The following is an 11455-nucleotide window of genomic DNA, read 5'->3' on the forward strand; positions in this document are numbered from 1 at the left end:
ATGGTGATGAATTAGAAGATCCCTCTCAATACAAAAGGTTGGTTGGAAGATTGATATATTTGACTATAACAAGGCCAAACATTACTTTTTCTAGTCTAAATGTTAAGTTAATTCATGAGTAAACCTAGAACACCCCATATGGTTGCAGCTTATAGAGTAGTGTAGTATATTAAAAGTATAGTAGGTTTGGGTTTAATTTTCTCTACTGTCTTAGATGATTTTCAACTGAAGGTTTATACAAATTCGGATTGGGCAGCTTGGGCAGCTTGCCCAGATACCAAGAGGTCTGTTACTGGTTTTGTAGTATTTCTGAGTGACAACTTAATTAGTTGGAAGTCCAAGAAGCAACATACTATTTCTAGATCTTCAGCTGAATCAGAATATAGGGCTATGGTAGCTTCTATTTGTGAAGTAATCTGGTTGAATAACTTGTTATCAGATTTTGGTATTAAGTCTCATCATCTAGCTTTGATGTATTGTGACAATCAAGTTGCGATTCATATTTCTTTCAATTCAGTTTATCATGAAAAGACTAAACATATCGAATTGGATTGCCATATTGTAAGGGAAAAATTGCAAGATGGAGTTATCACACTATTTTATGTAAGATTAAGTGATCAGATAGTAGATACTCTGACCAAGGCTCTGGAGTTGTACCAATTTAACCATTTGATTGGCAAGATGAAACTAGTGAACATATATAGTCCATCTTAAGGGGGAGTAATAAGTGTATGCTTTTTATGTTTTTAGTATATTGTTGCATGTTTTTGTATTTAGGCAAAGTAAATTACCCTTTTGGTGCCTAGCTAGTTAGTAATGAATGGAAAATTAGATTTCTCTAATTGACATATACATAAATATGCATAAAGGCGGAATTGGATAAATAGCACATACGTATAGGCAGCTAGCAGTGGGTTGAAAGAGAAGAAAGGAATAATAAAATGGAGCAGTCGTGAAGGAAAGTAGAAAGCCACACTGGGCGCAGGAGTCATGTTGATAGGACTAATTGTAATGGCTGAGGCGGCAAGTAATTAAATGTCCCGTGCTGTACAATCTCATAAAGCCAGACCCAGATATGACGGCTTGCTCGTTGCTTTATCGTTTGGGTTAACTCACCCCCTCAGCAACCCCACCCTTAGCTCCACATTTACTTACAAATATATGTGAACCCCGATCCTTGCAAGCTAGACAGCTAGTTGACATAGAGGTAAGATGGTGCTATCAGAGGTGAAGGGGGAAGAAGAAATATCAACCCATTTGGTTAGCTCCGTCTTTGCTTCCAGATACGTCCAGGATGCTCTTCCCAGGTACAGGATGGGGGAGAAATCAATCCCGAAGGAAGTCGCTTACCAGATAGTCCACGACGAGCTGCTGCTGGATGGGAACCCCAGGCTGAACTTGGCTTCCTTTGTCACCACCTGGATGGAGCCCGAGTGCGACCACCTCATCCTCCAATCCCTCAACAAAAATTATGTCGACATGGATGAGTATCCCCTCACCACCGAGCTTCAGGTACCCCTAGGCTCTCTCCCGATCCAGAAAATATCAGGTTCACTGAGTGTATGCATTGGATCTGATATAGTTTTACTTTACGTAAGAAAATTACTCAATTTAGTTAAATACATACACATCACAAAATCATGTTTATTCTTGGAGTACCAAGCAATTAAGTGATCAAGTTGGTCATAGCTTTATAAAATTCTTAGGTGATTCTTATTCTTTTATTATGTGAAGAATCAAACTAAATGACTTTAAGTGAAATAAAAATTTGAATTTGTAACTTCTGTTTTTTAATTTGTTTTTTTTTTTCAGAACCAAGCACGATATAATATCATTTATTACTTAGTATTTTATTTTTCCAAATGTTTAGCAGTTATGCATAGTTTAAAATTAATTATTTATGTTTCAGAATCGGTGCGTGAATATAATTGCAAATCTATTTAACGCCCCATTGAGCACGAGCGAGACGAAGCAATCAGCCGTGGGGGTGGGAACAGTGGGATCATCGGAAGCCATAATGTTGGCAGGATTGGCGTTCAAGAAAAAATGGCAAAACAAAAGAAAGGCACAGGGCAAACCCTTTGACAATCCCAACATTGTTACTGGCGCCAATGTTCAGGCATGTTCATTCTCATCATTTCCACTTCACTTGCCATTTGCCTGCATTTCCCTTTGAGAAGCATCCAAGAGTTAAGGTTGTTTCACACGTTTGTATATATTAAAATTTTTGGATTCAAATCTTGAAAAAGGTTGAGAAAGAGTGTGAGGTGGGATAATGGAAAATAGGCAACGTCCCATTGTACATAGTTTAAATCCAATGGACTTTTACGTATAGGTTTGCTGGGAGAAATTTGCAAGGTACTTTGATGTAGAGTTGAAAGAGGTGAAGCTGAGGGAAGGGTACTATGTGATGGACCCTGTGAAAGCAGTGGAGATGGTGGATGAGAACACAATTTGTGTTGCTGCTATCTTGGGTTCCACCTTCACGGGAGAATTTGAAGATGTCAAGTTGTTGAATGATCTCCTCCTCGAAAAGAACAAAAGAACCGGGTGAGTTTACATTGTCCCTACCTATTTTGTTTCCCCTTTTGTTGACATCATAGATTCTAGGTGCACTCAACTGTATTATGCTTGGTCTCTTGAAAGATTTAATGGACTTGGTTGAACATCTAGGCAATGGAATTAGTCATCATTCCATGTTAAGTCTTCTTTATATATTGTACATTAGTTCCAAATTTGAATTAGAGACTAGGGAATGTATAAAGTGAGGAAAAGGTTGGCCTTGGAAACTTAATTTGTTCTCTTCCTAGACAACCTATAATTACAAACTAAAAGAAAACGTGGTTAAAAGGGTCGTAGTGTCGATGGTGGCTTTGGGGAGTTCCTTTTGATACTTTATTTAGTCAATCAAATTTAGGTGGCGGATAAAATAAAACATGGAATAAAAAATCTAGATAGGTGAAAATGATTACATACCTAGTGAATTTGTAAGTTTCTATAATTATATATATGATCAACAAGTATTTGTAATTAGTTACTATAGTGGCCAATCAATTTTCTTACAACATCTATATTCTGCTACCCCTTCCTTGCCTCTAGGTACGGTATTTTCGGTATAACATATATTTGTATGTAATATGTCTGCATGCTCCTTCAATTTGATAAAAGACGTCTTTAGTGTACGTTTTACATGGAGTAGGCTAGAGGTGGCTATGACCCAATTCCTTAGTCCTAGTAATCACGTACTATGCATAGTCATTGTTTGGGCAAGATCTTTCTTAGTCCTAGTAATCACTATGTATAATCATTGTTTGGATGAGACCTTTTACCTCATCTAGTGAAATAAATATATTTTGGACATAATTTTGAGAGCATTTTTTGCATAATTGCATCAAATTAATACATTGTATATGTAGAAGCAATATTAGAGATTAGGAGTACAAATGATCCAATATCAAAATTAAGGTGCAATTGGATGGGTTAATGTGGGGTATATATCTTGAACAAATGAAGGTTTCTCTAAGATATCTAGTTCAATGCTAACACTTCCTTTCTTCACAGCCTTCATTACTTTTCTCTTAAACTCCTAAATTCTCGAGTAGTTACTTTTAGTTCGGAATCAATATCCCTCCTTATTCTAGGATCTAATCTCTATTAATTGTTAAGAATTAGAATGAATTTCTAGTAAACACATTGAATGGTCCAAACAACACGTTATTGAGTCATAATTTTATCTAGCTCTTCATTCATTTGCCACAACACATCACTTCTTTAATTTCCTTGGATGGTTTTGTGAAACTTATACAAAGGACTTACAGTTTCACGTGTCCGTGTATCTATTTTTTAAATTCTAAAAATATTGAAAATGCATCCCCTCTATATATATATATATATATATATATATATATTTATATACGATATTAATGAATGTAAGATCAACTTTCTGCATATTTTAAAAATTAAAGTGTGACGTCCCGATTTTCATATAATTTTTTCCACATATTAAACCTTCATAGACGTACATGTCTTTATCAATTTAAATCTAAAATTCGAAAAGCATAAGTGCGAACACCGTTTTATAAAATAGAATTATTGTAATTGATGATGTATATCACTATAAATATATTTAATTAAATAGGTGGGAGACTCCAATCCATGTAGACGCGGCGAGCGGGGGGTTCGTGGCGCCATTCGTACACCCAGAGCTGGAGTGGGATTTCCGGCTGCCGTTGGTGAAGAGCATAAACGTGAGTGGGCACAAGTATGGGCTGGTTTACGCCGGAGTAGGGTGGAACATCTGGCGGAGCAAGGATGACTTGCCGGAGGAACTCATCTTCCATATCAATTACCTTGGAGCTGATCAACCCACCTTCACCCTCAACTTCTCCAAAGGTACGTATATACGTTTATCTTTCTTTTTCTCACATACATGCCATTCATGTCTGTTGCTTCAAATCATGACAATGGCGATAGTGACATAGTTGATTTGCAGTGTTAAATATGGTCTATACTTTTTAGTTTTTTCTTTTTGAAAATTTTTTACGTGCAGGGTCAAGCCAAATTATTGCACAGTATTATCAATTCCTGCGCATGGGCTTTGAGGTAAAGTGCAACTTCAAATTTCTCGCTCCCACTCACTTAATTGGACCAATTTTCTTTTCTAAAATCTACTGTTAATTTTAGCCAATCAAATGTCTCTTCTTCTAAACCCAAAACGTATAAGTAATTCAAAGTTTTGATGAATTAAAAATTATGTTATCATAAACCAAGCACCAATGTAAATATTTTTATTAATTTATAATGTTTTAACTTTATAATAGATAACAAATTACAATATATATATACAAAGCCTATTTATAGTGTATATATTCCTGTTTCTTATAAGACATTTTAATGGCTAAAAATTGAAACTTTTTTGTTGAAAGTGTCGAAAAATTTCTGTGGAAGGTTGAAAAGAGTCTAAGATAGAAAATGGGTTAGTGTCATAGCCCCATATCGAATGTGTATATAGAAAATCTTGAACTTATAAGGATGGTTTGAAATATAATTATGTAAGTTATCTTTTATATAGGATAAAATTATCGAGTTAGTTTGGCCAAATATACCATATGTACACTTTTGCACTGTCATCCTATGTTTCTAGAGATTTTAAATTCAAATTAATGTGAATTTGGACAAAATTTAATATAATTCGATCAATTAAATTTTGCCCAGATCCATCTAAATTCAAATTATGATAAGTCATATGATACCACATCACTATCGATTCATACTCTGATAATGGCAAATAAATTAAGGTTGTGTTTAGCTTGCGCAATGCCAATAAATTACACACTAAATTAAAAAAACAAGTAAAATATTTCATTTTTCTTTTCAAAAATTATAATAATTTGAAAATCGGTTCGAATTGGATAACTAAACCGACTAACCGAATCAGAAGGGAACGAATCGATTAGGTTTCTAGAGATTCGATTAGGCTAATCCAACTTATTACATTAATCTAGTTAAATAAGCTTGCTGCAGGGATACAAGAGGGTGATCAGCAACTGCATGGGAAGTGTAAGAATACTTCGAGAAGGATTAGAGAGAACGGGCCGATTCGACATAATATCAAAGGAGAATTATGGGATACCCCTTGTGGCCTTCGCCTTCAAGGACAGGAGCAACAGAAACCTCCCCTTTGCTCTCTCCAAAGCTTTGAGGCACTACGGCTGGGTCGTCCCCGCCTACACCATGCCCCCCCATGCCGACCACCTCACCGTCCTCCGCGTCGTGGTGCGCGAGGACTTTGGCCGCCAGCTCGTCGACAACTTGCTTTCTCACGTCGAAATTTCTCTGCGTGAGCTCACCTCCGCCCCGGCTGTTCCGCCGCGGATAACGCTTACCATGGAGGTTCAGTCCAGCGCCGGAGAGGGAGACGCTCGCGGCGGATCCCTGCACATTCCGGCCACCTCGGTGCGTTGGAAGCAAGACAATGGACCTGAAACTGTTGTTTCTCGGGAGTTGCCGGTTGGGGGTGGTAAAACCAAAGGTGTTTGTTAAAATTAATTGTTTCCATAACATATATGGTATTGATGATTTCTATATATACATTTTTCAACTTTAATTAATTAACTATTGTGAATTTATTTATAAATTAGCATGTGATGTGATATGTAGTCTATAAATATATATTAATTTGTACATATAAAAATTAATATTAATTAAAAATTCGGAGGCACCCATACAACTCATTTAGCTGTTACTAGTTGGTCTCGATTAGGGCTTGAAGACCTGTGGCGTATTTGAAAAGTTAATTATAAGGTAGATCTAGTGTATTGTGTCATTTATAAATTAAATGAATCAAATAATGATTCTCATTATTAGATCACATAAGTAAATCTTAATTAATTTTTTTCTTTCCAAAACAAGTCTAGTGAAATTCATCCATCTTTACCATTATGCACATAAGTATCATTGTCACCATCATTATCACTTGTCGCAGTTGTAAGGTTCTGAAAATGAAGGGTGGATGATAAACTATTGTGTTAAATAGGGACTTCTAATTTTAAAACCAAATAGAAAATATATGGAGATTTGTACAAAGGAGAGGAGATGTAGGTTAGTAGTAGGTTAAATCATAGAGGATAAGGAAGAGGCAATCACAGTGACAATCAGGGCCAATAATTAACGTCCACAAAGGTAGAAGTGAAGATAGAGAGACCTGATTAGGATTTGTTTTGGGAAGGAAAAAATAGAAAGGATTTATTTATGTGACTTAATTATGAAATATCATTATTTTGGCGGAAAAATAGACTATTGACATAATTTTTAATAGTCTTTGGTGTTGGGTCAGAAAAGAGAAGAGAAGACACTAAGCTCCAATAAGGTTTTACAAATTAGCAAACATTTCACGAAGTTTAGAGAAAAGATGCAAATCTTTCTCTTAGGTTTAAAAATTTTTAATAGGTCGATCTCCACTAAGTTTTGACAAAGGAACAAAAATTTATTCTAATATTAAGTAAAATTATTAGTTTAGGAAGTGACATAAGTGTCATAAAAATCAAATTGCAAGTAGAAATATAAGGATCTTAAAAATCAAACCTCATCTAGATTGGTCCCACTCACTTTTTTTTTTATCAAACTTCAAGAATATTTATGTAATTTTCAAATAAATCACAAAACAAAGTTCACCAATCCCCAAGAGATATTAATATGTTTTGGGGAGAGAGAGAGGTCCTTGATTGATTGAGGAAGTAACCTGGTTCATTATCACTTGTAAATGCCCAAAAGCCTCCCAGGAGCTAATTAGGAAACTGACCTCATTGCTTTACCTTCCCATTTCATGAATTATTTTATTTCGGTTGATATATCATTGTAATTAGCTCGTACTTCTCTTTTAGGATTCGCATATTGTAATATGTAGGTTAGGCAAAGGTAGGGTGACAAAACGGGTTTATAGGTCAGATTTTAGTGGGTCATAAACGGTTGAACATTAAACGGATTTAGGTTTGGGTTTGGATTCAGATTGACCCATTTATTAATGAATAAATAAATTATAAATTCGAACCCTCCCATTTATTAAATGGGTATGCGTTAAGCACCCACTTAAAAATATAATTTACTTTTTTAAACTTCTTTCTCTAACGTTTCACCAAAATTCACTTAATTTTTTTTCAAAGACAACACTCATTTAGCCATTTATTTTATTCATTAATATCTTAACAAAAAACTTAAAATTTTAAAACTAGTACATCTCTTCATTTTATTTTTTTGAGAAAATACAGTTTAAAAATATAAAAACGACGCTAATACAAATATAATCTATCACTTATTTTGTGTATCATTTTTTCCTCTTCAAATTTTCAACAAATTTAGCTCTATAACTTGTAACCGTCAAATATTATTTATGAAAGCCCAAAAGTAAAAATAAAAACTATAAAATATATTTTTTAATGCAAATGGGTGATCCGCAAGTACTCAATCCAAACTCGCCTAACCCATTTATTAAATGGGTCAGGCTCAAATTGACCCATTTATAAACTAAAGATATCACAGATGGGCCGTTTACCCCAATCAAATCGTTCAAGAGAATGAAATAGAAGCTATGTATAAATAATAGCTAATGGTTTATGATTATTCTCAAACAATATGAAAAATCTAATTAACGAATTAATGAATCTATGTGTTACACTTAATGAAAACGCATGCATACACACACACACACACAAAAGAATTATACAGCGACAACCTAAAACTAACACGAATGGAAAACTAAAATCCAATTAGCAAGGAATCTGATCGATGAACCATCTGATTATCTTCACGGGAAGCTTCACCAAGCTCATCGCCGCATTCGCCAGTCCGGTGCAGCAAATGCAACACGGGCACAAGCAACTCAACACCGACCTGCCAAAATATTATAATAACAACACACAATGAAAAGTTAATAATATAACTGTATTTATCCAAACCCTATATTCAATTTTATATTAATTAAGGAAAAAAAAAAGATATATTCGTTGATTATTAGTATTATTCTTTTCCACATTCCTAAAAAAACACATATAATCATTTAATAGCAATATTTTCAAAATACCATATATGGGTAATTTAACGAATCGATTTTGATTTTTGAATTAATAAATAGATTTTAAGCTTAAATTTGAATCTAGGTAAGTTTTTTAAAAGATAAGAAGGAATTGAATTGATAAATTAATTTCAACTTTGAATTCTTAATTATCGGGATAACTTTTTATCTTCTCTATATAACAGGAGATTTGAGAGCACAGAATCTAGCACGCAGTGTTTACCTACATTCAGGATTTTCCAAACAATGGAAAATGTGGGTGTTGCTTCTACAATTTATTCATATACATATACAGATTATGCTCGCTTTAAATCATTAGGGGGAGTAAGTCTGAGTAATTTTAAAATTTTGAAAATAAAATCTGTATCCGATTTGGTGGGCATGGAGACTGGGTTTTCTTTCAAACCAAACAGATAAGGAGGAAGAAAGAGAGATCTCATTTAATTTATAGGAAGGGAAGAAAGAAAAACATAATGCTGCATCTGCTGGGTTGGTAAAGAAAACAAAACAAAGGAAAAGAAAAAAGGAAAAAAGAAAATCAAAATCTGGAACTCTGATTTTCCATTACATGAAACACAGAATGTTTCCCATTTAACAGAGCATAATTTTTCCTCTCCCGAACAGAAAAACAGCAAATTAAGCGTATACAAAATGTAACATATCGTTTCAAGTTCTTTTTCTTTCCTTCATTGTTAATTTTTTCTCATCAACCAAACAGATTGTAAATCAGAACATTAAAACAATAACCAGCAGAATGAAAAATGAGGGGGAACATTTACATACCCGATGATCCAGACGACCGCGCCAACGAGAGAGAGAGCCAAAGCAAGAATAGCGAAGGGGAGGCCTATGAGGAAGCCCAAAGGTTTGCAATCTGCCATCCTTTTCCAAACTTTCCTTCTTCTCCCTTCCGCCTTCCCACGCCCCAAACAAAATTAACAAAACCGAATTCCCTTCTTTTGGATCAAACTGTGAATTATTAAGAAGAGTTCGCCGGACAGGGAAGAGAGAGAGGGAGGGAATAACCGTTGCTAATATAGGCGGCGTGCGCACCGACTTGGACGCGGTGTGGAATTTGGGTCATTAAAATGTGCGCGTTAACATAACTGCCCCCAATGAAACCCTAAAATTACACACGAGAATTTGGAGAGGGTCTTGAAACATGGGGGCTATTTTGGGGATATAAAACGCACCACCGGCCCGCCGGCCGCCGTTGGGGAACGCGTCTCGGAGGGGAAGCGTGGGTGGGGTGACTTTCGATGGGAGTTGACCCGCCGACATCACAAAGTAGGAGACTTTTAAAATTAAAAGGTCTCCTATTCTCTTAGACTATTACATAGGGTTGTTGAAACGAGATTTCAAAAATAAAAAATAAAAAATAAAAAATATAGAGCAAGGATGGTGGGAAAAGTCGTATAATCCAATTTTTAGGTCTTTCAAATTAAGAAAAAAATTTATTTTTTGTTATATTTTTTCTTATTTTAAAATATTGTCAGAAATAAAATTTTATCCAAATATAATTAAAAGTTGAGAAATGTGAAATGTTAATGATATGCAGAATTAATTTTGGGTTCATGAATTTGCTATTTATTTTATTTGCTTTTTTATTTTCCTTTTATAGTCAAACATTTTTTTAAAAAAAGTTACTCACCTACCCTAAGGCATGACAAAAAGATAGAAATTTTTTTTAAGATTTTGAAAATTTTATTAACCTCTTTTAAAGTTCTAAAAATAGCACACTGTGAGATTTACTAAAAAAATACAAATCTTTCCTTAAACGATTTATCTTTTTACAAAATATGAAAAGAGATTTGTATTTTTTTAATAAATTTCAATGAAAGTCCTTTGAATTTTTGAAATATGAGAAGAGGTTTTAAAATTTTTGAAGCTTCAAGATGATTAATATTTTTTTTACTAAATTTTGGAGGAGATTAATATCTTTTTTTGTCAAAAAAAAAAAATAGAATTGGGATGTGGGATCTCAACATAAAATAAAAAATAAAAAATATAAAAAAATTATAATAATCATAAGAGGAACCGGTCAAGCCAAAAGGGGCTCATGCATGTGTGACCTAGTCACCGAAATATTTAAAATAAAATAATATAAATACAACATGACCCTTTATCATTTTGTGCAAATACAATAAAAAAGTGATAAATATGTAAAATGTAATTAATTAATATAACATAATAATTGGATGGAAATTGACGGCAACCAATGTTAGGAATATACGAACAAATTCCCGAAACCTGTGAGAAACAAATAGAGAAAGAATAACGTCAAAGAAAAAATTCAATCACACGCACAAGACAATATTTACGTGGTTCAACAATTTTACCTACGTCAACGGAGTTGCAGGAATTTCAATATTATCAGGAAGAAAGCACAGAGAGTGCGGCGATACAATGCTCTCGCTCTCGTTCTCTCGCGGATACAACCACACAAACCCTAATCATCCAAAAGCACCCTTTTTATATGTTGCGCCTAGGGTTCCGTTCCGAATGGGCTCCAAAAATTCTCACGGCCCAAGCCTTCGCTCCATGGACTAAGCCTTAGGATAAAAATCTCTAATTAAACAGAGGTCGGGTCGTCATCCAAATTAAGACACAACTAGGCTCCACAAAAGCCCAACAACCAATACCCAACTAATTTTTGAAAAGTCGATTTTAGTATTTTGAAAAAACTAGAAATGTCAATTAAGTATTCGAGAATTTCTAATAAATATTACCAAAAAAAAATTAACTTAATAATAATATATCAAATAGATGGTAATGGACTAATAGTAAATTTTGTCTGCTATATGAGAAATATTCTCATATGCAACTTGTTGTTAGTTTAACAACAAGTTGCAGTACTAAGTACTACAAAAAAACTAGCTTTTAGTG

The 11455-nt window shown here is 34.2% G+C and overlaps 2 protein-coding genes across 2 annotated transcripts; one reads left to right on the plus strand and one right to left on the minus strand.

The window, feature by feature from the left end:
- Window positions 1-1104: 1104 nt before the first annotated feature.
- Window positions 1105-6136, plus strand: LOC131158134 (glutamate decarboxylase 4-like). The gene is made up of 6 exons (XM_058112774.1): window positions 1105-1512; window positions 1910-2119; window positions 2336-2550; window positions 4139-4392; window positions 4550-4602; window positions 5524-6136. Exons 1-6 carry the CDS (start codon window positions 1213-1215, stop codon window positions 6040-6042), a joined length of 1551 nt encoding a protein of 516 aa, XP_057968757.1. The 5' UTR covers window positions 1105-1212; the 3' UTR covers window positions 6043-6136.
- A 1927-nt stretch (window positions 6137-8063) lies between these two features.
- Window positions 8064-9813, minus strand: LOC131163756 (signaling peptide TAXIMIN 2). The gene is made up of 2 exons (XM_058120479.1): window positions 9353-9813; window positions 8064-8388 (listed from the first exon to the last, which is right to left on the minus strand). The coding sequence occupies exons 1-2, from the start codon at window positions 9448-9450 to the stop codon at window positions 8265-8267; spliced, it is 222 nt and encodes a 73-aa protein (XP_057976462.1). The 5' UTR covers window positions 9451-9813; the 3' UTR covers window positions 8064-8264.
- Between the last annotated feature and the right edge of the window lie 1642 nt (window positions 9814-11455).

The sequence above is a fragment of the Malania oleifera genome, chromosome 1 (genome assembly GCF_029873635.1).
Source record: "Malania oleifera isolate guangnan ecotype guangnan chromosome 1, ASM2987363v1, whole genome shotgun sequence".
NCBI lineage: Eukaryota > Viridiplantae > Streptophyta > Magnoliopsida > Santalales > Ximeniaceae > Malania > Malania oleifera.

Excerpts from the sequence above, each read along its gene's own strand:
- LOC131158134 (XM_058112774.1), top strand. The coding sequence starts at position 1,213 with ATGGTGCTATCAGAGGTGAAGGGGGAAGAAGAAATATCAACCCATTTG. Across the intron at positions 1,513-1,909 it reads CCCTCACCACCGAGCTTCAG|AATCGGTGCGTGAATATAAT; the intron begins GTACCCCTAGGC and ends TTTATGTTTCAG. Across the intron at positions 2,551-4,138 it reads GAAAAGAACAAAAGAACCGG|GTGGGAGACTCCAATCCATG; the intron begins GTGAGTTTACAT and ends TTAATTAAATAG.
- LOC131163756 (XM_058120479.1), bottom strand. The coding sequence starts at position 9,450 with ATGGCAGATTGCAAACCTTTGGGCTTCCTCATAGGCCTCCCCTTCGCT. Across the intron at positions 8,389-9,352 it reads GCGGTCGTCTGGATCATCGG|GTCGGTGTTGAGTTGCTTGT; the intron begins GTATGTAAATGT and ends ATATTTTGGCAG.